This window comes from Phymastichus coffea, unplaced genomic scaffold (genome assembly GCF_024137745.1).
Source record: "Phymastichus coffea isolate CEN01 unplaced genomic scaffold, Cenicafe_Pcof_1.1 PCOF00135, whole genome shotgun sequence".
Classification (NCBI taxonomy): domain Eukaryota; kingdom Metazoa; phylum Arthropoda; class Insecta; order Hymenoptera; family Eulophidae; genus Phymastichus; species Phymastichus coffea.
This window is the reverse complement of record NW_026706946.1, coordinates 65,932-89,699: the sequence shown is the minus strand read 5'-3', so window position 1 is coordinate 89,699 and position 23,768 is coordinate 65,932. Positions and strand designations below refer to the sequence as shown.

Here is a 23,768-nt window from a genome sequence, read left to right as displayed (position 1 = left end):
ATCTCTCGAACGACGTGAATGGTATTACATATAAGATGAAACAATATTTTGTTTAAAAATCACAGTTTATTTCAGTTTCGGAGTTAAAATGAAAAATAATAATTAGTTGTTTTTTGTTTGTTTTTAAAAGAAAAAGATAATTAACAGAAGGACAATAATAGAGCAAAAATAATCGACGCTGATTTTTGTTTTCTCATTGTTTTTCTTTTTATATATAAAACTTTTTTTCCGTTAATTTTTTTTACCTAGAGTTCATGTTTCGAGGAAAAGTTTATAAAGTAGAAATAAAAAAAGAAGAAAAAAGTAGTAATAAGAAAATCAAAACTTAAAGAGTTTGAACATTAAGTTGTACAGAATCTACACAAGAGATATAAACTGGATTTCTCGATTGCGCTGGTATTATACACAAAGAAATCATTACTTCCATTCAATTCTTATTTTCTCTTCCATATGAATATGATGACACTATTCTTCTTTTTAAGTTTGTTGATTTTTTTCTCTTTTTTCCTTATTACGATGGCGATGAGTTATCGCCGTTGGTGTCTAAGTAACCGCCCGAACCATTGACCACAAACGATGTACCCAAACCGTAGAGATGTCCACAGTACTTAGCATCATCGATGTTATCTTCAAAGAACATCTGACGAAAAATTGAATATAAATTAAAATTTTATCAAAACAGACAATATTAATTTAAAAAAGACGACATCAAATATATTTTTTGCAGATACTCGAAAAGTTATGCTTCAATCAAGTTAACAAGAAAACAAGACTGTGGCGGAAGCATATCCTTTAAAATAAGCCCAACCTACCTATTAAAATTAACTTGCAGAGAGATGTGTGGACATAGAAAAGCTTATCAAGTTTTTTGTTAATATTCCCGTTTTAAGGTGAATAAAAAGAAGAGTTTTTATTTACATCATAATGTTTTGTTAACTATGTTATCCTCTTAAGGTGTACTTCAGAAAACATTTGAACATAGATATAAGCACACCTGAAGGGTATAATCTAGTTAGCAAAACTATGATGTATCTAAATACGCTTCTTTTTATTTATACACCTTGAAACGGGGACATAAATAAAAAACTTTAGTTATCATAATGAACCGAATATTTTACAATTCTTTAACAAAAAAATTTAGTTTGAACCCAGAATCTCCTTTTCTTTTTGAATCTGGCAAAAATAACGCGAGCAATGTTTATCAAACTTATATTTGAAAATTTTTTCGGTATCAGAATTGTTTCCTTGTTGGCACATATGTACCTAGAGAAAGTAGATGGAACATACCTCCCTCATTTTAAAAAAGACCATTCCCGTTAAAAGTGAGTCTGAGCCAGCTTGATGCTGAGGACCCACTCTTTGTAGTTCAAGTTGTTCTGCAACTTCTTGTAACCCACCTTTCAAGTTTTTACAAGACTTCATAAGATACTGAAAGATATATAATTCAATTGTTATCAATTCTCCTAACTATGGATAAGCAGAATAAATAAAACCTAATATGTAATACCAACCTTTACGTCATAGATTGTTGGAAAATATATCCTCAAGAGCTCAAAAAACTCACTTTCATCTTGTGGTAAATTTTGATCTGTTAAAAGCTTCATCAAGTAACCAAAGTCATAACCAGAGTGAAAAGACAGCCATTTGATATCGTCAACTAACACAATTCCCGAAGTCATTAACAATTCTGCAAATTCTAATGGGTCTATTCCTTCTTCTTCGTGCTTTTTAAATTGAATACCACTATTAGTTAGCATATCTATGCTATCTTGGGCATACATGTCTTCTCTATTGAAATTCAAAATTCGATATAAAATAAATGTGACACCTACACAACAATACAACTACATAATAAATTACTTACTGCAAATTGAACTTGAAATTGAATTGCCATGTGGTATATCCTGGTGGTGTATTTCCTTGATCATCAAGAAATGTGAGACCTAATTGGATAATTTTTAATAGATCTACATTACAACGTAATAATTGGTACTGGTAGTCTGCACTTGTTCTAAATTCACCTGTAAATGATAAAAATTTCATGGATTTTTGTTTTTTCTATATCTTTTTCTAAGTAATATATTTACCAATAGGTCTCGCAACAACTCCAGGAAATTCTGTATCCATGGCAATATACTGATATTGTTGCACAACTTGTCTCATTGTACGAAATTCATCTTCAAGGTTATGGGCCCAGACATCTCTGATTCCACACTCTTCATTGCTGGGCATATTACCTCCCCCTTTCTGCTGCCCTAAAGGGTTGGCACCACCTATGAACAATATTACACAGTAATTAGTACAACTTTTGTATAATTTTTCAGAAACTAAAAAATTTAAGGATAAAATACAATAACAAAAAGCATAATAATATATCAAAATTATACTGAGAATGTCCTAATCAAGCATTAAATATTTAAAAAGAGTAACATTGGAAAAATTGTTAATTATGTAAGCAAAACAAGAACTTGGAAGGTCTTCATTTATAGCACGAATAACAAAAGAACCTCCAATGGAAAGGACACTCCATTTAAACTCGCGTAACAAGCACATCTTCTCTTGAAACAATAGTGAGTGCACATTTTGGATGAGCCTCAAAGTATGGAGTAGCATAATCTTTTCGAGAAGTTCACAAGGTGTTTATAGAACATAAAAATCAAAAAGAACCTTTGCGTCTTTCTTGAATCTCCTGTAAATACGTATGCAACACATAGTTTTCAGAAATCTCTGGAGTCTTGGGATAGACAACAGTAACAAGACCATCTGGTCGTTGATACAACATATTGACACAGACACAAAATCACACAAGTTATCATAAATCAACCTGAATACTAAGAGGTAAGTGAGGTGACTACCTGTGGCAGAGGGCATAGGTGTGGTTTTGTTTGTAACAGTTTGACGAGAGGTAAGCCAATCTTATTGTTGTCCCTGTCGTCACTGTTTCCCAGTAGGCCTCACATCACTAAAATCAAAACATTACACGTGCTTATCATTTATTTCCTATAGTCCAAAACAAATCGCTAAATTTCGGCAATCACTTTCAACATTGGCAACGATGAAATTTTCATATGAAACCGGGATAAACGAACAACTCCTCGCAACCAAAACATCACTTTTTTAGGTTAAGATTGCGGTGAATATCAGTTATTCGGATTTCTCGCTGTTTCGAACAAAAAGTTGAGCTAATTAATATGCTATCAATAGCAGATACGCTTGATATATAAAAATAAGTTAATAAATAAACAACAAAAGGTTATGTTGACTTACTAAGGTCTTTAATTGCAAAGCTTCGAGAAGCCTGACATTAGAAGTCTAGATGCATTAGATCCTGAAAGGTAGTGAGTACTTGGAAAGAAATATATACTATACTATGTCAAATTGTTCGTTTCGATTTGCAACCTACTAAAATGAAATTGCACCCAAAAAATTGAATTTTCAAAAGTTATAAATAATATAAAATTTAACACGTATAGTAAGCGATTACACTCTGAATTTCAAAAAATTCTATGTATGTATGTAGTCAAATTATTCATTATTATATGCTTTCTAATGAAGATTTATTAGTTTTCGAAAAAATGTTTTACTTTTCTCAATAACAAGAATCATAAATTACACTACAAGATGTATCCGTAGTCCGTACTCTACTCAGTACTACATATATGCCCGTGAATATGTAAATTACATACGTTGTATCGAAAAAAAGTCGTATATTACCCGTCCATTAATGTAAATGATGCTAAGAAATCTATTTTAGCATGAAAAGATTGATAATTCGGCTTATTATTTAGTAATATGCTACAATAATAAATTACATTTTTTAATAATTAAAATCTAATTTTGTTATTTTAATTTTTTATATAAAAATAAATTGGTATTAATGGTGTATCAAATGTTTGTTTTAAAGATGTTTATCTCGAACATTATTCAGTTAAATTATTCAAAAAGAAATGCTTTTTGATTTGTCAATGTTATTCAGATATATTTTGCCATTAAAAAACATTTTAATTAATTAGTTTTCGGACACTTCATTAATTTTTAAATATATTATTCGATAAAAGTCATATATTATCTAAATTATCATAATTATAATTATTAATCCTTGATTAATGACTTTTAGTACTAATAATTATTAGAACTTTTATCAACTAATAAAAACAAAAGAAATATTAAGTAAATAAATGCGTGTGTGTGTGTGTGTGTGTGTGTGTGTGTGTATATATATATAAATCGACTACCGTTGCAATATAAGGATAAGAAAATCGATTATTGTATTTGCGTGACGTTTAAATACTATTTCTACTTACGTAAACTAGCTCAATCGTTAGCAAAAATTATGCGCAGCTTTTATATCCAATCAAAATATTATTATAACCATTCGATAAAGAATATTATATAAATAATAAATATTATTTTTCACAACAGCGATATATGCACCCGAAAGATCAGTCGGTAACATAGATCTGCACATTTTCATATTAATGTATATATATATAGGAATGGGTTTTTTCTAAAATGACCATCAATGTTAGAAGTAGATTTTTTATGCCATGTGAATATTGAAGTACTTAAAGTTATTGATTATTGAAAAAATAAGCCATTCCTATCAGTATAGTTCTTATACTGGTAGGATAAAAGAACTCAGTGAAAAATCAACGAAAATCAACCGAAAAAAATTATAGAAAAATTGCGCATAGTTAACAAATATAGCAAAAATTATTTATAACTCCGCGCAATTTCATTTTCATTGATAACATAATTATCAAAGTTGATCACTCACAGATCATCGATAACTGTATCTGCGTGGATTTTTAATTTCAATAAAGTTTTTAGAGAAATAAATCTGTTCAATCGTTAGCAAACATCACACGCAGTTTTTCTATCAAATCAAAATATTATTATAACCATCCGATAAAGAATAAATATTATTTCTCACACAATCATACGCACATGCACCTGAAAAATCAGTCGGTAACATAGATCTGTACTTTTATTATTGTAAAGGTACACACTCTTATATAAAAGCTGTATTAATAGTAGGAATGGATTATTTTTTTAAATAACCGTCAATGTCAACTATCAACAAGTGGCCGCACTTGTTGATCACGACGAGTGACAAGAGAGTGAAAAAGCAAACGCAAGCTAGCAGCGATTAGCGCGAGAGCTGCTGGTGTTGGTCGATGGCACGTCGGTTCCTCCTGATCATTCATTGGGTTCGTAGAGCGACGGTACGTTCCTGATTATCAATTGCGCCGGGTATCTAACTCTCTAGGCTCAAGGCTGACCATGCGGGCCTGTACTTCCTGCTAAGAGGGCGCGCAGTTACCACTTGATGTATAGTGTGTTGAAAAGTAATGAATAGTATACATTACGATACAAGTGCGGGAAAGTATATTCTAGCTTCGCTCGGGCGTAAACGCCACACGAGACAAGAATCTACTTTCCCGTACTTGTATCGTAATGTACTATTAACTCGGGTGATAAGCTTTGCCCATGCGGGAATCACCTACTTTCCACGCTAGATACGTAATCTACTGTTTCAGTATATACTTCCGTCAAACGACGGTGTCTAATAAAAAAAAGTATTTTCAATAATTTCACATCATACAAAAAAAAGTATATTTTAGTTTTATTACCGCCTACATTTCATAATTCGCGCATGCGTCCTGAGCATTTGTACTATGTTGAATAGAGAATCACTTTTATTAATTATTTGTTATTAGCATTAACAATTTCAAAAAAGTAAAGTAGGCTTAATTAAGATTAACCAAGGTTTAGTTTTCTGAACGATTACTTATTAAAAATATTGATTATTTATCGAGATATCGCTGTTGAAAGATTCCGTAAAACAAGCATTATTCATTAATTTTTCTCAGAGTACTAGAAGGGTGCTGTTTAAGTTAATAGCACATTTAGAGGGTGCAGTTACAAATAATTCGACTGGTATTTTTTTTGTTGATAGTCTGCCGGCTGGGTTAGATGGCTGTTTCCACTTTAGTACCAGCCTCTTATAAAAATTTCTAAGTAAATTCTTATGTAATTTCTTATATAAATTTTCGCGTAAGATCTAACTTATAGTTTTCTATTAATGAAGTCATTGTACACGATAAGTTCTTATATAAGAACTTACTAACTATTTTGCAAAAAAAATTTTCAATTATTATTTTGATTGTACGCGAAAAAAATGATAAGAATAACTTTGATTTTCTAATGAAACTGTTTCTTAGTTGAAGTTTATAAAACATAATTCATTTTATTTACTATATGAAATTAATACAATAATTATATGATAATGATACCAGATGTGCGCACGAAAATTATGTGCACAATAATTATTTTTTATTGTACATAATTCACTTTTGCATGATAGTTTATTTATAACGATATTTAAAACTCATAATTCTTCTTTTAATTTAAATTCCGATGCACAACTCTAAAAATACTCCTTGTGTAAAAACAAATTGACGAAATTTACTGTACATAATAGGTTGTATATAATACAACCGTGCGCGATTTTCTGCACACCAAAAATTAGGTGTAATCTGATTAGAAAAAATTTGTAACAGTCCATGGATATAAAATTAATTATGCTACTTATTCCCATTGGATTTGGTTTAACTGATTCCGTATGTGCGCATAACTTTTATAATTTGATTATATATGATGCCTAATACATCTATAAATAATAATAAAAATTGTAATTTTTATTACAAATGTAAAATTGTGCTTTCTCTTTGTAAAGATAGACCACAGAAAAAAAAGTAGCTCTTCCTTTTGTATAGCTTGAAATAAATCGGAGATTTTTTTTCAGATAGAATGTTTTCAAATAACAATACAATCACAAATATTTTTATTGTTTTAAAATAATTCCAAGATATATATTTTTTCATATTTTCTGTACAACATATTAAACAACGTCGACATCACAAAAAATCATATTTAAATCACTCTCTTCCCCCCTCTTACTCCACACACACACACACACACACACACGCGCATGCACGCACGCCCGCACACATCTGTAAATATAATAAACTTGCAAACGCACATCGAACATACGCTTAGATAAATACATTTTATTTATTTTATCCAACAATTGGAAATTCCGTATGTAATTCGTATGGACTCGACATTAAAAATTACGTCATTTTTATGTTTATCATCTTTGTGTTAGCGGCTTCTTCGTTCACAACATTAATATAGTTATAGTGAATGAAATATTCCACTTCTTTAAGATATACTAATTTACAACATTGAACGGCATATTTTAAATTGCCATTTGGTTCACATAAAGTGAATTATTAAAGAACATCGATATGTAATCAAACAATTCATTAAACTAAATCTATAGTTTATTATTATAAATAAACTTTGAAAATTATGTAGAATTTTACATCAGGAAGTATAATATTCAAAGATTTTAGATTAAATAGTAACAATGAATCTATAACAAAGAGTTGGCTAGTCTATATTTGTTAAAATGATGCAGGTTGTAAATAAGTAGTTCAATAAAATTCGACAGTCTTCATAAATCACATTAACACGCAAAAATCCGCAACAAGTTGAACGAATAATTCAATGGTCCTCTATTTATTGTGCCTGTATTATCAACTGGAACCATAAACATTAAACTTTGAGAATTTTCCAATTTTAATTCCAATTTAATTCCCTACGAGTAAATTTAAATTAATTTACTATAATTTAAATTAATTTACTCGTGGAGAATCGTTCTTGCTCCAGTTAGAAAAATTGTAAAACTTGAATTACACAAGTTGAAAAGTCAGTTTAATAAATATTAGACAATAAACTTTATTTGTTTTCCGTAATTCTCATCTGTTTGGCGCGTTCAGCATTGAACGTGTACCTAAAAAGAAAATAAAATCAAGCAATTAAAAATTTCCTTGTAGAATTTCATTATATCAATAGTGACTATGACATTTACCTAAACATTTTTATTTTTTTTAAATCGTCAAGTTCCTTATTTGCTCGCTCCAAGACATTCAAACTTTTCTCGTCTAATTCTCGAAATCTATCGACATCTTCTTGCGTGCCGTATCTCTTGAGATTTTCAAAGAAAACCCGATAGGACATTCTCATAAGTCTATTTTTGGATTTGAGTTTGCGATAAAAATGAATATCCCTGGAAGACTTTGGAGTTTCAACTAGCTTTTCTATTTCTTCGATGAAACTATGCAACTTCATTACAGCTAATGGATATGATTCCATGAACGAGGTAGAAGATTTCATATAGTCCTGAATGATAAAATACATTTCCAGTTAGTTTCGTATCCAATTAAAAAACGATACATGCTTTTTTAACACATAACACGCGTAAGCACGCGTGTGTCGTTTTTTAACTTTTAATAAACAATAATTTGCGCATTTTTTGGTGCTCTCTTCAAAACGCACGTTATTTCGAAGAAATGAATAATAAAATAAATAAACAACATGTGTCCTATTTGCGTGCTTTTTGCCTTAATGAACGTAAACAGGCATGGTGTACTCACGGTGCTATCAATGCATTCTTTCAAATCCCATCTAACTTTATCATTTCCTTGATGATTCTCGGTCGAGCTCTGCGATGCTGCGGCAACTCGATGACGCTCATCCCAAAATTGCTGCATCTCTTGAATGTTACAGTACTCTGGAATATCTGTCAGATTAGATAATATTCGTAAAAATATTCAAAGAAATATTAAGATATTGAAGCGATTACCAAAAATGAACTTGCGTACCTGAAAATGCCTCATCGGTCCTAGGATCGATCGGAATATCGGAGTCGTTGCCAAGGTCGACCCGTTCTGTAATCTGCAACCTTTCCTCGAAGGCTCTAGCGGCCGCGTCAGCGTCTACCCTTTGCCTCTCCTGCAGATAGTGCGACGCAACAGGCTGCTCTTCGTATCTTTCAACTAAGAAACAAGACCCAAATGTTTTTGTTTGCAAGTCGACGGCCGAAAGGGTCTCACCTGCGTAGTCTCTAAGAGCCACGGTATTGGCCTGGCTGCATGCTAACAGCGTAGAGTTCTTTTGCTTGATCATCTGGAGTGTGTCCTGCAGAGTCTTCATTCTCAGCCTGACGGCCTGCTCGGTCTCCGTGGCGCTCTGCAGTTTATCGCCGAGCAGGTTGGCCATCCGCAGGCGTTCCTCGTGCATCGCGCGCCGCTCCTTCTGCAGCTGCGTGCGCTCCAGGTCATAGAGCGCTGTCTGTCGCTCCATCTCTGTTTGGACATCCGTCAGCTGACGGCGCAACTCGTCTATTGCACTCGCCATCTCGCCGAAGCGCTGCTCGTTGGCCTGCTGACGGGCCTGCGGGTCCTGGTGGAGGAACGACTCTTGCGGCGGCATCGCCGTGACTTTCGGGGATCTTGGGCTCGTAATGGTGAAAGCCGGACGTTTGAGCGTTGCTTCGTGGAAAGTCTCGTGCGTTGCTGTTGCTGCTTTGAACGAGTCATGCGCAGTCTTATCTTCCAAATCAACTCGGCAACGAGCTGCTCCCAATCGAGCGGATCTTGTCTTGGGACTACACTTGAGCTTGGCTCTGTTTGAAAAACCACGGAAGCAAATGAATTATCCAAGCTTCGTAGCTCGTGAGAGTGCATTCACTGACAATGAGCCTTCTTCGTACAAGTTGAGTTTCTTTTTAATTCATTGATGATTGATCGAGCTCTATTTTTGACGATGATAATTAATGAAACGAGAGGTCGAATTAATCAACTAATAATAAAACAAATCATTTGCCCGTGGGTACAGTGAAAGTGGTGTAATTTATTCTCTTCATCGGTCACATATTAGCATGAAATTAACTTATTCTTGTTGCAAAACTATTACTTTAGATAAGAAGATACAAATAAGTACGAGCACGTTAGACCTTCCCTAACATTTTTTAATATTTTCCACTCGCATGTACATCTGGTTTATCATTTCACGCACAAACTTAAAAGTGAGCAAAGCGAAAGCTTATCGATTATTTTGTAACTTTTAACGACGATCAACTATCCGCTAAGCTTCAATATATACGTATACCATTCAGCCATGTTCGATTTGTTCGACTCCCTGTATGAAAGAACTTACCACGTGACGAAGATCGAGAATGATCAATTATTGTTCTATGTGATCCCAACAGCCGACTTTCTCAAGCTTCAATAATACGTCAAACACGTCTCGCAACGTCCGTCTCTTTTGTCTACTGCCCATCGACACACTCTGTCTGTCTCTCTCTCTCTCTCTCTCTCTCTCTCTCTTTCTCTTTCTCTCTTACTCTCTCTCTCTCTTGCTCTTTTGCAAAAAACCGTCAATAACTGGCTAAACGAAAGCGAAGGTCTGCCTTCCGCGACAGGATCCTATGCACGAAGGGAAGAAAACACGAGCCGGCCTATATTCCACACCCGGATCTGCGTGCGCATCCTGTTGCGCCGCTCTCATGCGTGCGCGCTTTACAACTTGTTCGATTTTTCTTCCTTTCTCTCTCTTTTCTCTCCTCCCCCTCTCTCGATCCCTCTCATTCTATCATCGCCTATATAATATATAGCACAGACTTTCCATTCGTAACGCGCGCAGTTTTCAATTAGAAAACAATGCTTAACCAAAAACTTAAATTCGATTTTTGCTACGGTATAATATTATATGTGTGTGTATGCGTGTGTGTGTGTGCGTGTGTATTTGTGTACGTATAACTTCTTTATGAACATATATATAAGTTCGCAATGTTTTGTTACATTAGTTCTCATTTTACAAGAAAATTATAAAAATATTATTTTATTTTTGGAAGCCCATTACTGTAATTGTAAATGTACGGCACGTCCATTATTTCAAAGGCATTCTTGCAGCCATGCCAAAAACATTCCTATTTTTCGTTGCCGTCGAGATGCGCAGCGATTTTACGATATCAGCAGCGTGACATTTCCAAAAATCATTATTATTAAAAAAAGTAACAAAAACGAAACGTCTAAATGCTAAACATCAGTTGGCAGCTACGAGGGTCATTTGAAAAATCCGTGCAAAGTCAGAGAGATGGCGCTACTAGTGCGTATCAAGGTTATTTTTAGTTAGTGGCATATCTTGGAAGAGCACACACCAAGTTTCAGCCAGATCGGCCAATTACTTTGCGTTTTACATTCGTTTCAATCAAAGAAATCGAGTGGTTGTAAAAAAATGGACGAAAAAGAATTTCGTGTATTGATTAAACATTACTTTTTCAAAGGCAAAACGCCTCAAGAGATTAAACAGAAGCTTCATAAACATTATGGTGATTGTGTACCTTCGATTAGAATGGTTTATACTAAATAATGGTTTATACTAAGTAAATGGTTTATATCTTGCACCAACATTTGGACATGAAAAAGCTATCCGCTAGATGGGTGCCGCGATTGCTCACGATTGACCAAAAACGAGATCGTGTAAAGTGTTACAAGAATGGTTTGCAGCTGTTCCAGCAAAATCCGCAAGACTTTAAGCATCGTTTCATCACTGTAAATGAAACATGGATACATCACTACACTCCTGAGACCAAAGAATAGTCTAAACAATGGGTTACTAAGGGGGAATCTGCTCCGAAAAAGGCGAAGACAATTCCTTCGGTCGGGAAGGTTATGGCGACTGTCTTTTGGGATTCGCAAGGAATAATCTTCATCGACTATCTGGAAAAGGATAAAACCATTACAGTCGAATATTATTCATCGTTATTGGATCGTTTGAAAACCGAGTTGTTAGAGAAACGTCCACGACTGGCCCACAAAAAAGTCCTCTTCCACCACGACAATGCGCCAGCTCACGCCTCAGCAGCTGTGGCCGCAAAACTGATGGAGATAGGGTTCCAACTCGTTTCACATCCCCCCTATTCTCCAGACTTGGCTCCGTCGGACTACTATTTGTTCCCTAATATGAAAAAATGACTGGCGGGGAAAAGATTTTATTCAAACGAGGAGGTGATTGCAAAAACGAATGCCTATTTTACAGACTTGGACAAATCCTATTATTTGGAAGGGATTAACAAACTAGAGCAGCGTTGGATGAAGTGTATAAGCCTGAAAGGAGACTGTTGAAAAATAAAAAAGATTTATTAAAAAAAATCAAGCAGTTTTTATTTTTGCACGGACTTTTCAAACGACCCTCGTATTTCAACATCTTAATATTAATCGATTTTTAAAAATTAAATTTTCTGTAAAAACTCGAGATGATTGAGCTTAACACACCGAGCCAAATATTAGTTTTTGTAGAAGTCAAATAATATTAGTGTTCGCACATTATCTGAATAATGGAATCCGGCAGCTAATCGTCCACTGGTAATTCTTACACAGCTGATATTTAAGTATCTGCAAAAGTATGTACTTGCCTGACTGCTAGCTAGCAAAGTTGAGCTTTTTTGTCTAATCGTTTGTAATTTTTATTTCTCATGGCAGCTTACTCATAGTATTCGCGGTATTTTCTAATTAGTCCTGGAGGAGCATTGGCCTCTTTAAAAATACTTTTATGTTTCATCAGCAATTTATTTAATAAAACGATGTGAATCAACGTTTCCTCTTTATTGTATATAATAATCAGCAAGATTTTCATCCATAATGAGGGAAGGTATTAATTATTAATCACAGTAATCATTTTTTTGTACTTCGTAGCAACGTAAAATTCAGTGTCGTATATAATTTATTTATGAATTGATGATATATGATACATAAAACAACGATCTTGCGTATGTATATATTTCAAAGTTTTGATCACTAATAGTAATAATAAGTATCTGATACCGTTGTGTACCGATGGTGATGGTGAAATTGTGACCTTTTGTTATAAAAATGTGAAAATCAACGTGCGAATATAAATTTGTTTATTGCAACAGCTTGTTCTTTACAAATGAATAATTTAACAACAATTCTGGTCATTTTTTTTTGTTTGCAAAGGATATATTCTCATTTCATACTATGCTGTGGATTTCGTTTATGAATTCCCTCAGTTAATTTTTAACCATTTTTAATAACTGCATGTTACTTAAATATCTTCTGTTGAAAAAATTGTTAACTGATGAATCAAATAATTTGTCTTTCCGGAGTAACTTTGATTGGTTTACGTACTTAAAATATTCTTAAAAACCTGTTTGAGTCGAAAGATTATTATTCAATATTACGTCATTGTTTCCATGCAAAAAGGATTAGCTACCTTTAATAATTAGAGGAAGTTCTTAAATGAATAGAATTGTCAGAATACTCGTGATATTTTTTAGTTTTCTCTTATTATTTTACACATGTTATCATTCTTTCTCAACTATACAATATACATTTCACGCATCGAACAACGCAAATATTATATAAATCACCCTGTTTTGCGCCTTTTTTGAATGTGCACCGGCAACACCGAATATCAACATTATTTTAATACATTGAGTGTATAAAAACTTTTCGGTATTTAGCAGTGCACTGTAGGGCAATAACGCAGGAACATAAGAAACGTTCGATTGACTTTTTAGTCTCGCTTCGCTTTACGCACTACACCACGCTTTCAGATAATCAGTATATAAAAATTGTTTCATATAATTCTATTTTATACTTGTTATTTACCAATAAAGTTGCTTCTGATGATAATCATAGACTGAAAAATAGTAAATAAAAAAGAAATCATACCGAACGTCTACGGTTTTAAATACTTTTAAGGCGGAATGGAATGCAAACCGAGTCAAAGTAATTCTTCGCTCATTTCACTTTATATTACACGTTCCTCACTTAAAATTACTTCTATGGCATATAAAAGGTGAAAACATACAGTAATAAATACAGAAGCTCTATGTAACGCATACATAATCAATGCAAAAGAAAGATGAAAATAAATTGACAGTTGTAGTATATAAGAAATGCTATCAAGTGCATTGCACAAGTTTCTAGAAAAAGTGCATAGCCAGTCTTGTAAAGAGATTAAAAGATGGAAACTCGCTCAGATTTTCCATAGAAAAAAATACTACAGCACCTGATTTTCCATACTTTGAAACATATCTTAGATATAAGGCAATAGATATTTAGAGTCACAAAATTGGATCATTACAAACAATTATCATAACGAGTGAAATTATGATGAACAAGAATGATGCATTTTGTTTAATCATACTTGACATTTGCTTGAATTTACGTACAGTCGATTATTCACCATTTATCATCGTTATTGTACAATTGTAGTTGTAGTTATTTGATCATTGACGTACAAACATTATTATCATCACAGTAAAAATAATTCATTTTTGTTTCATTTTCGCTTCTCATTCGCTATTTTATTAACTCTAAGAAACTAATGCCTGTAACTTAATTATATTTCATAAATGAGATACAATTCGCATGGTCCAACTATATTTTTTACGCGTGCCTATTTTCTGTGGAAATTTTTTGGTGCAAAATAATATCATACGTAAAAGCTCTAAAAAAGAAAATAAGATTGATATTTCGTTGCACATGGTTTTAAATTTCGATAAATAAATATAATCTAGTCACATGCTTCTCTCTCTCTCTCTCTCTCTCTCTCTCTCTCTCTCTCTCTCTCGCTCACTCACACAAATAAAAATTTATCCTTCGCGGTAAAAGAAAAGAAAGATAAAATTCTTTTTTTATTTTTTTTCTTTTTGGCGTACATTCTTCGTAAAAAAAAATTAAGTACTAAAAGACAAGAAGAAAGACGAAGGTCCATTAGCTGCCTGTACAGATTACCGTTATACGATTACAAGTTTGTCTACTATATACAATGAGAAAACTAGACAACTCAGTGCCGGTCAGACCGAAGTCTGAGTGACGCCACCACTTAGCCACGTCCTTTCGTTACTCTTTTGCTGGGTGATCTCAAATTCCGAGTCATCGATCTCGCAGAGATTGGTCGACAGATCGCTATTACTAATACCTGGACCCAGCAATGAATTTCTCTCCTCGAGGCTAGTAATGACGTTGGTCGAGTCATCGAGCCGCTTGCGGTTGCGCCTGGCGCTTGGAAAACCATAAGGCACTACGTTGTCGTCGTCCTCCTCGTCAGTCACGAGGATGCCATTCAAGGGCTCCGTGTCGCCTGTATGGATGTTGTAATGTGGCAGGTATGAGTTTGGATGACGAAGGTAACTCTCGGAGCTTTTGTATTTGTATTCCTCACTACCACTGTCTAATGGATTCAAACCTCCTTTGCTGCTCGTATAGCGCTCCGATAAGTCTGTACCACATTCTGAATCACCGATATACTCTGATTCTTGGTCCTCGATCAAAGTTTCTATGTCGCGTGTTGGGTCTATCGGGCCATGCACTGTAATTTTGAATAATGGTGTGTTATTAATATGATTGACTTATAGTTAATAGAATTTTCCTTTCAGCAAATACTTACATGGAGGCATTGCGGACACCTGATGAGTGTTTGACTCATTACTCTCATTACTATGGAAACTGGAAGAATCGGGTACTTCGCTACCTGGCACCTCCGTAATATTTGGCAATGGATTTTGACTTGGTCTCACCCAGTCTGAGCAATCCCAGTGATAACCTGAAAACGTTGCAGACAACACATGTACTGTAACATGTTCATGTGAGACAGCTTGTTCATCACCTTGCAGGGTTTTTTCACCTGAATGATATATCTTTTTAAATTTGGATTAATCATACAATTATTTGATCAAAAGTGATTTATTGTCGAGTACTCAAATCAAAGTTAGTTTTTTCCAGAGTCCTTTTGTGAATGAAAGCTGTCGCACTTGATTTATCAGGTTTTCATTCATTTTAAATTCAATTAAAAATGACAAACTTACCACCAACAATGCGGGGATCGTCTTCCATCGATGAAAGCGATGCTATGGAAGTCCCACCAACTGAGGTTGGTACTTTTCTTATTGAATTCAGTAGAAGTCCTCCAGTGGTCGATTCTGGTACCACTGGGCCGGCTCGTTTCAGGTCTGGAATTATTTATATCGGATAAGTTTCTTTGTATACTCATACATAAATACTGTACTTCATAAATAAATATTAAATTGCTACTTCATCATATTCTGATTTTATAAAAATATTTTTTTTAAATATGCAACTTGAAAAACATATATTTCTTAAAGAGAAAAAAATTTTCATGCCAAATGGATAGTTGTTTTAAGCTTTTTAAATGTTAACAGAAGATTAACGAATTTATATTTATGATTTCACCATCTGCTAAATTAAAAAAAACTTGAATGAGCGCAACCAAAAATTGAAGAATCTAGAACAGGTTAAGGTTAATAAAGGACTGAAGGACAGGAAGACTCCTTACCATTCTTAATTTTGGTAGCATCGCTGATGAACGAAGCGAGCTGCATTTGTTCTTGCCAGCTTGCTTTTTCAATCGCTGGTAGATCAATAGTAGGATTGGGCGGTTGCGTAAGTACGGTATTCCTATTCAAATTCCGTAAGTAATCCGGTGGGAAGTTTTCTAATTCGTCACCGGCACTACCATAACTCCTAAGCGTATCAAGATTATTAAGTGCTACCGCAGCAGCCGAGCTAAGTAGCACTTGCTCGTTATTAGATGACGGGGTATAAGAGGCAGGACGGGGTGGACATTGGGGAGGACATTCTCTCTGCAACAATGAACGTAGTGTAAGAAGCGGTTGCTCGTAAGCAGTAAATCTACACATACATCATACCTATCACTTACCTGCACCACTTCTAAATTGCTAAGTTTCGAGCTACGTTTGAATTCGTGCTCATTAGGACGAGCCGAGTTCAAAACAATTTGTTTACGCGTCTCATTGTTGATGTTGTTGGCGCGAGTTCGCGTGCGCTTGCTACGAATGCGTCGACAGGTGATGAAAAAAATGACTAGGAAAATGTTGACCAACATTGCCAAGCCAATCCATATTAACTGTTCCCACGTGATTATGTGGTTGGAGATATGTAAGCCGGTTGCGTAGCCGGCAGGATTGCCACAATTCAAGCCTGTCACTGATGGTGGACAAACGCAGCGATATGAGCCAAGTTCGTTCAAACAGGTCCCACCGTTAGAGCATGGATTCTTCTCACATTCGTTAACATCGAGCTCACAGTGTTCACCAGTGAACCCTTGACATTTACAGATTGGATCAGTGTTGCCCTCCTCGCAGATACCACCGTGCAAGCAAGGATTTGGACTGCAATATCTGCAATGAATTGATATTTTTGCAATGCATTAAAAAAATTAAATGAAAAAATAATATAACCAACTCACCTGCCGAATTCACAACGTTTTCCACTGAGACTCGTACCAATGCACTCGCACGCAAAATCACCGATCTCGTGCAATACTCTACACCGACCTCCGTAAAGACATGGCGACGATGCGCATGGATCTGTATCAATCTCACAATTGGCCCCTCTAAATCGATTGTGACACTGGCACTCATATCCACCCTCTTCGGTTTTACTTTCCGAGCACGTACCACCGTTTTGACAAGGTTGTGATCCGCAAACACCTTGCGATACGAGAACAGTGCTAGGTTCGCAGCTGAATTCGACATTAGCAAATCGCTTCAGAATGACAACGCTGTTACTCGAACCACTCATATGTAGTGGCACTGAAACCTTAGCGATGCGCACGTCATCCATGCAGCCAACGAAACCTCGTTGCACATCCTCGAAACCCAAGATTGATGGGTGCGAACGAACTTCAGCGCCAAGGTATAACTCTTTGGGTTGTAAGTTCAAGATCTCGGTGATACCAGGTGCAGAACCTTGAGCTAAATGTTTGCTATCAACGGTGAGTATTACATTGTTTCCTTCGCGTTCTAGTTTAATCTCGTGCCATTGGCCGTCACTGATGTAGAAGCTATTCACGCGAACTAGTCCTTCGCCACTACCTAGATCGAATCGGTATTGCACGGCACCGTTCACGATTTCAAGAACGTTATAATCAATTGTGCCAGCTGCATACATTAGGCTACCAGTTGGTTGTACACTACGAATACGGAGTGATAGATTTAATTGGTTCTCAATGATTTCACGAACGAGAAATTTTTCGATCTTGTAGCGTGCATAACTCTTGCCACTAAACGATATTGGATTGCGTGGAATGTAACACGATTCATCGTGACACTTTGAGATATCAATATCGCAGGTCTGACCAGCAAAACCCTCATGACATTGGCAGGTATAGCCTGTTACTGATGAATCGGGCACACACACCTTCAAAAAACACATTAAAAAATTCGTTTCAATATTTTAGGTTAGAAACGACATTAAATATTTATAAGTTAGTTTTACCTTGAAACCTGGACATGGATTTCTCGCGCATTCATTAACAACAACTTCACAATGTGAACCATCATAACCTTCCTTGCAAGTGCATTCGGTGCGATGTCGATGTCTTGGTGAAACAAAGCTGACTACATCAGTAGCGATAGGACTGATCTGCTGCGAGTCGAGAATGACTTTGTCGTGACATTCGCCGTAGACACAATAGCCTTTACTACACTTGTAACGCACGATATCTTCGATAACGAGTTTCGTAGAGGCTTCCAGTTCCTTAATATGATGACTAAGTGCCTCTCGTATGTTGTCGGAGTTATAAAACTCATTGGGGCTGGATCTTTTCACGGCGAAAAGTATATCCAGATCATTGTGAACGACCGTTTGTCTGATTGCTCGAGATTTGATGACGTTTGTTTCCGAGTCGGTAGAAGGTTGTACACTCAAAATGATAATATCTTTTAGCCTGCAATTCATGGCGTTTCGCACAGTTCTTATGAATCCTTTGCGATGTTTAAGAATGAAATCTTCAGGACTAACTTCACGGAATCTCACAATAACAGAATTCTCTAACATAATGTCACTGATGAGGTCGACGTTGACTTTGACGATTGAGTATGAAGTAAATTTGCCGTCTGTCACGCTGACATTCACGCGATACTCGCCAATATCGAGTCGTGGTAATGCCACCAGCGTACCGTCTAATTTATCTATTTGAAAGAAGTCAGTATTTGGTCTATTTGGTGATGTCGGCACAAGACTGTAAAGTAGAGTGTCGTATGGATCTTTATCCGAGGCATGAACTTTGCCAATAATGCCTCCAAGATACTCATCCATGTATGAGTTAATGGTAATTTCGAGTAAAGTTATCACAGGTGGATACTGCGACTCCTCGATGATCTTCACGAGAACGTAGGCATCGGAGTACAATGGTGGGCTTCCATTATCGAAAACCCTGATATGCAATAGATACTTATCTTTGACCCTGTTACTAAATTTCGTGGCAGTGCGTAAAGTACCGTCTTGCTCTAATCTAAAAGCATCGCCTTCGTTACCCGATCTGAAGTCAAAGGTGTAAGGATCTGCATTTGGTTCTGCGTCGGCGTCGGTTACTGTAAACTGAAGAACAGTATAACCGAGTGGTTTATCTTCTTGTACGACAGTACTATAATTGGTTTGAGAGAACAACGGTGGATTATCATTTGCATCGAGAATCTCAACGTTAACGATCACGTAATTTGACATCGTTGGAATGCCATTGTCGCGTGTGTGTACTTCGAGTGCATAAGTGGCGATCGTTTCTCGATCAAGACTACTGGCTACGGAGATTTGACCAGTATTTTTGTCAATGGAAAATTGCTTTAATCGATCACCTCGCTCGATGGCATAAGTCACTTGGCCGTTCTCATTGCTGTCGAGATCATTAGCAAAAAGTTGAATGATTTTTTCGCCTGGTTTTGCGTCTTCGCGAATTGAAGCTCGATATGACGATTGACTAAACATTGGTGCATTATCGTTGCTGTCAAGAACTGTGATATTGACTGTAGCATGATTTGACAGTGGTGGTATTCCACCGTCTATTGCCTGAATTGTTAGGAAGTATTCTTTGGCTCGTTCGTAGTCGAGTTGTTCGGCAATCGATACCGCACCGGATTTTAAGTCTATCTGGAATTTCTTATGTTCGTTACCACCAACAATCGAGTAGTATACTTCTGCGTTTATACCCGTGTCTTTAGATGTAGCCAAAACCCGAGCTACTTCAGTGCCCACGGCATCAATCTCTGGGACTTGAGCAAAATAGTATTTAGACGTAAACTCTGGCGGATTGTCGTTGATGTCTTGTACATGAACTACCAGATAAGTTGTGGTAGACAGTTGAGGTATTCCTTGATCAGAAGCTTGAATGCTTACGTTGTACAATGCTTTTGTCTCCCGATCTAAAGGTTTGGCCAGAGTTACGATGCCACTATCCTGGGCGATGATAAAGTGATCGTTAGCCGAATCGATGAACTCATACCGAATTTTCCGATTGATACCGATATCATCATCTGTTGCGTGAACTTTAGTAACAAGTGTACCAATTTCCACATCCTCCGGTAGCATCACACTGTATGCCTGCATACTAAATTTTGGCGCATTGTCATTTAGATCGGAAATGAAAATTTCTAGTTGTGAAGAACATTCCCATGATGGCTTGTCTCGGTCTTGCACATGAGCGGTTAGTACGTATTTAGCCTGACTTTCACGATCGAGCTGACCTGCGGTCTTTAAAACGCCGGTTTCTTTGTCAAGAGAGAACTTTTCGTTTTTCTCTCCGGTTAGATAGAAACGTAGTTTAGCATTTGGTTCGTCATCGTAGTCTGTTGCGAGGACTGACAGAACGTAGCTACCTGGATGAGAACCTTCTGACAGGATTTCACGATAGCGATACTTTAGGCAGTATGGAGGATTGTCGTTGACGTCGAGAATCTGGAAAAAATCAAAATGTTTTATTTATTTTTAGAGTTTAATTTTCAAACTTGATTCTCAAAAAGTTCAAGAGCTTACATGAACAGTAACTTTAGTTTCGAAAACAAACTTTCCATCAGTGCCAAAAACGGTCAACTCATAAGAATTCACTATTTCTCGATCAAGTGCCTTAGCCACGTAAACCTGTCCAGTCGATCTAATTGCAAACTGCGACCTTGGATCACCAGAGACAATGTAAAAATCAAACGGAGTATTCATATCTACATCTTTATCAATTGTTGTCAACTCAACGACAACAGTTCCAGGCAGTGCATCTTCTTTGACAGCAGCTTGATATCCAGTGTCGTCGATGGCAAAAGACGACGGATGATCATTATAGTCTTTCAATTTAACAAACACGGTGGTGCGTGCAAAGTGACGTGGGTTTCCATTATCGGTAGCGACCACCTGTTAATAAATCGAGAGTATTAATATCGGATTATCCAATTTCACCATGAGAATTCCATTAGCTAGATTGGATGAGCATGCCCTGAACGTGATATTAATGACGAGAGATTAATTTGATATACGGTTCGCATCAAAGCGATATTCACATGCTCGCGCGTATGATATGCCATTTTATTACCTGGAATTTGTAATCGGGCTGTTTTTCTTTGTCCAGTTGCACGAGACTTGATATCCAGCCGGTATAAGCGTCGATGGTGAAAACATTTGCTAATTCACCGATATCTGAGCCAAATGAGTAACGTACTTCTCCATTGCTTCCTAAATCCTCGTCGTGAGCGATAACTTTTAAAATTGCCGTTCCTTCGTCAATATTCTCTGCTACTACAACGGTGTATGGATTACTTTCGAATTTTGGCGCATGATCGTTCTCGTCCAACACTTGCAAGCTAATCTCTGCTAATGCAGTTAATGGTGGACTCGAGTCTGTTTCCGCCAATACACCAATTAAGTAGCTGTCCCTGATTTCTCGGTCCAAAATGACTGATAATGTTACTCGACAGGTCTTCGGATCGATTAAGAAGGGAAAGTTATCACCCGCTGAAATGATTCGACAGGCAATTGTGCTGTTGATGCGAGTTACTGTTTTCAAACGAGTGATCGGTGTGCCTATTGTCGACGCTTCGGGAACGAAAAATTTGTCTTCCTTGCGCTCAAACAACGGCGGTATTTCCTCCGGACCCATCACGTAAATATCCAATGGCACGTCGACGTGGTGTGGATTTATACCTTTGTCTTGGGCTCGAATGAACAGTTGGAACACTTGGTTTTCTAATAGAAACAAGCAAATATTAAATCTTGTCAACTTATCTACCCCTTGAAAATCAAAAACACTTACCATGAGTTTTAACACTCTCTTTCAGAAAGATAGCCCCATTATTAGGATTAACCCCAAAGACATTTTTAATTTTTGAACTCGGTGGCTCGAACACTGAATACTCGATTTTGGCGTTATCACCATCGTCGGCATCAACGGCTTTGACCTTCATGAACGGCACATTGACAGACAAATTTCCGTAGATAGAAGCCTTATACTCTCTTAAAAGGAAAGTCGGAGTATTGTCGTTCTCATCGGCAACTCGCACTCGAACGATCACGAAACCTGATTTTCCACCGCCATCAGTAGCCATCACGATTATCTCAAACAATTTGTGTACTTCTCTATCAAGAATTTTCTTTGTTGTTATATCTCCAGTTTCCTTATCAATGTCAAAAAATTCTTTGAGGTAGTCCGAAGTAATCGAGTATTGAATAGTCCCGTAATCGCCAAAATCCTTATCAGTAGCAAGAACATGGGTAACCAACCATCCAGGTAGTTGATTCTCGGGCACAAATACCTCAACTACAGGATTTGAAAATCTCGGTGGATATTTGTTCGCTGGTAGAATCTCAATCTTAACTCTGGCAAAACTTGTATATACACCATCGCTTACCGAGACATTAAGTATACTCATTTTCTCATCTGCGAAGTTCTGCATGTTAATAAGATTGATTATACCGGTCGATTGATCGATACTGTAAGTCTGTTGATTATTGCCACCGACGATTGTGTACGTAAGTTTGTCATCGAACAAGTCTGGATCCGACCCCGAGAGTACAGTCACGAATTGGCCTCTTTCGGCTTCCTCGGACAAAAAACAACTGTAGGACGATTGCTCAAATTTCGGAGGATTGTCGTTCATGTCAATTACACTTAACCATACATGCGTTGTGCTCGATAAACTTGGTACACCTCGATCAGTTGCAACAACGGTGAAATGATGCGAGTTTGCTGTCTCGTGATCCAACGGTCTTTTCAAGTACACAATTCCTTCTTCCGGATCGACGTGGAATAAATCAAAGTTATTTTCGCTGTATTCTTCCGCAGTCTTGTTCTCAATAGCATAACGAATTTGTTTGTTGATGCCTGTATCATTGTCACGCGCGGATAACCGCAACAGTTCAGTGCCAAAAAGTGCTGCCTCCGACACGGAGATGTTGTAAGAGTCTTGACTGAATTCCGGGGGACAATCGTTGACATCGAGCACCAAGATGGAAACGAGTACTTCTGCGTAGACTCCGGACACGCTGTCTGTGGCGCGTATCGTCAAGTCGTATTGCTTCTTCTGTTCATAGTCGAGTTCGTCCACCACGTAGATCACACCTGTGGCAGAGAGAAGACAAAAGTTTGCTAATGCGAGATGTTGCATGTTTCAAGAGAAACGTGCCGAGTTTACTAAAATGCGTGTTTGTGTAACGTACGTACATGCAGATATAGATATATGTATATCTGTTTTTTATTCACATGTGCACGTAATAAAGCTCACTCAAGGCAAATTAGTTTGCGTTCATTAAAAAGTAATATTTTTTGCTTTTTTTGAGTAGCGAGTTTGGCATATTAAGTTTTGTTGTCATTTTTACTTGTATATGATAATTAAATAACAAAATAAGACTACACACACATAGATAAAGATTGAATAAATGGCCAGTGAAATATCATAGATACACACAACAATAAGAATTAAAAACGGTAAAATACACATAAAGAATTTAAAAAATAATATAGCACAAAAGATGATTTAGTATCTTTTTAGTACTTAACAGCAAATAACACTGGCCGTTATATTAAAG

At 36.3% G+C, this 23,768-nt stretch overlaps 3 protein-coding genes across 10 annotated transcripts in view; all 3 read right to left on the bottom strand.

Annotated features, from left to right (window-relative positions):
• Positions 1 to 58: 58 nt before the first annotated feature.
• Positions 59 to 3,590, bottom strand: LOC131671779 (CCR4-NOT transcription complex subunit 7). Of its 3 annotated transcripts, none has more exons than XM_058948492.1 (7): positions 3,268 to 3,590; positions 2,856 to 2,962; positions 2,088 to 2,273; positions 1,865 to 2,021; positions 1,512 to 1,788; positions 1,288 to 1,428; positions 59 to 640 (listed from the first exon to the last, which is right to left on the bottom strand). In XM_058948492.1, the coding sequence occupies exons 2-7, from the start codon at positions 2,869 to 2,871 to the stop codon at positions 512 to 514; spliced, it is 906 nt and encodes a 301-aa protein (XP_058804475.1). In that variant the 5' UTR covers positions 2,872 to 2,962; positions 3,268 to 3,590; the 3' UTR covers positions 59 to 511. The 3 variants fall into 3 exon arrangements, with proteins under 3 accessions (XP_058804475.1, XP_058804477.1, XP_058804474.1); XM_058948494.1 differs by lacking the exon at positions 3,268 to 3,590 and adding an exon at positions 3,039 to 3,131; XM_058948491.1 differs by lacking the exons at positions 2,856 to 2,962; positions 3,268 to 3,590 and adding an exon at positions 2,668 to 2,842.
• A 2,824-nt stretch (positions 3,591 to 6,414) lies between these two features.
• Positions 6,415 to 10,637, bottom strand: LOC131671782 (uncharacterized). Of its 2 annotated transcripts, none has more exons than XM_058948502.1 (6): positions 10,069 to 10,637; positions 8,964 to 9,535; positions 8,733 to 8,906; positions 8,505 to 8,641; positions 7,940 to 8,250; positions 6,415 to 7,861 (listed from the first exon to the last, which is right to left on the bottom strand). In XM_058948502.1, the coding sequence occupies exons 2-6, from the start codon at positions 9,340 to 9,342 to the stop codon at positions 7,807 to 7,809; spliced, it is 1,056 nt and encodes a 351-aa protein (XP_058804485.1). In that variant the 5' UTR covers positions 9,343 to 9,535; positions 10,069 to 10,637; the 3' UTR covers positions 6,415 to 7,806. The 2 variants fall into 2 exon arrangements, with proteins under 2 accessions (XP_058804485.1, XP_058804484.1); XM_058948501.1 differs by having other exon boundaries at positions 8,505 to 8,650; positions 10,069 to 10,634.
• A 1,981-nt stretch (positions 10,638 to 12,618) lies between these two features.
• Positions 12,619 to 23,768, bottom strand: part of LOC131671802 (fat-like cadherin-related tumor suppressor homolog) — a 65,750-nt gene continuing 54,600 nt past the window's right edge. For 3 of the 5 annotated variants that reach the window (XM_058948526.1, XM_058948528.1, XM_058948530.1), the window contains 10 exons: positions 21,997 to 23,301; positions 21,280 to 21,929; positions 20,733 to 21,101; positions 18,201 to 20,654; positions 17,170 to 18,122; positions 16,621 to 17,101; positions 16,237 to 16,543; positions 15,749 to 15,892; positions 15,331 to 15,486; positions 12,619 to 15,252 (listed from right to left, as the gene is read on the bottom strand). In XM_058948526.1, coding sequence (XP_058804509.1) covers positions 14,738 to 15,252; positions 15,331 to 15,486; positions 15,749 to 15,892; positions 16,237 to 16,543; positions 16,621 to 17,101; positions 17,170 to 18,122; positions 18,201 to 20,654; positions 20,733 to 21,101; positions 21,280 to 21,929; positions 21,997 to 23,301 — 7,334 coding nt within the window. In that variant the 3' untranslated portion in view covers positions 12,619 to 14,737. Of the gene's footprint in view, positions 15,253 to 15,330; positions 15,487 to 15,748; positions 15,893 to 16,236; positions 16,544 to 16,609; positions 17,102 to 17,169; positions 18,123 to 18,200; positions 20,655 to 20,732; positions 21,102 to 21,279; positions 21,930 to 21,996; positions 23,302 to 23,768 lie in introns of those variants that run through there. The other 2 variants (XM_058948527.1, XM_058948531.1) reach the window with 2 other exon arrangements.

What these genes read in the sequence shown, in the direction of transcription:
- LOC131671779 (XM_058948491.1), bottom strand. Translation starts at nt 2,782, where the DNA reads ATGTTGTATCAACGACCAGATGGTCTTGTTACTGTTGTCTATCCCAAG. An exon ending in AATTTCAAGTTCAATTTGCA is followed by an intron (nt 1,789 to 1,864) that starts GTAAGTAATTTA and finishes GAATTTCAATAG; the next exon opens with AGAAGACATGTATGCCCAAG. An exon ending in CAACAATCTATGACGTAAAG is followed by an intron (nt 1,429 to 1,511) that starts GTTGGTATTACA and finishes TATATCTTTCAG; the next exon opens with TATCTTATGAAGTCTTGTAA.
- LOC131671782 (XM_058948501.1), bottom strand. Translation starts at nt 9,342, where the DNA reads ATGCCGCCGCAAGAGTCGTTCCTCCACCAGGACCCGCAGGCCCGTCAG. An exon ending in GGCTCTTAGAGACTACGCAG is followed by an intron (nt 8,907 to 8,963) that starts GTGAGACCCTTT and finishes CTTGTTTCTTAG; the next exon opens with TTGAAAGATACGAAGAGCAG. An exon ending in GACCGATGAGGCATTTTCAG is followed by an intron (nt 8,651 to 8,732) that starts GTACGCAAGTTC and finishes CTAATCTGACAG; the next exon opens with ATATTCCAGAGTACTGTAAC.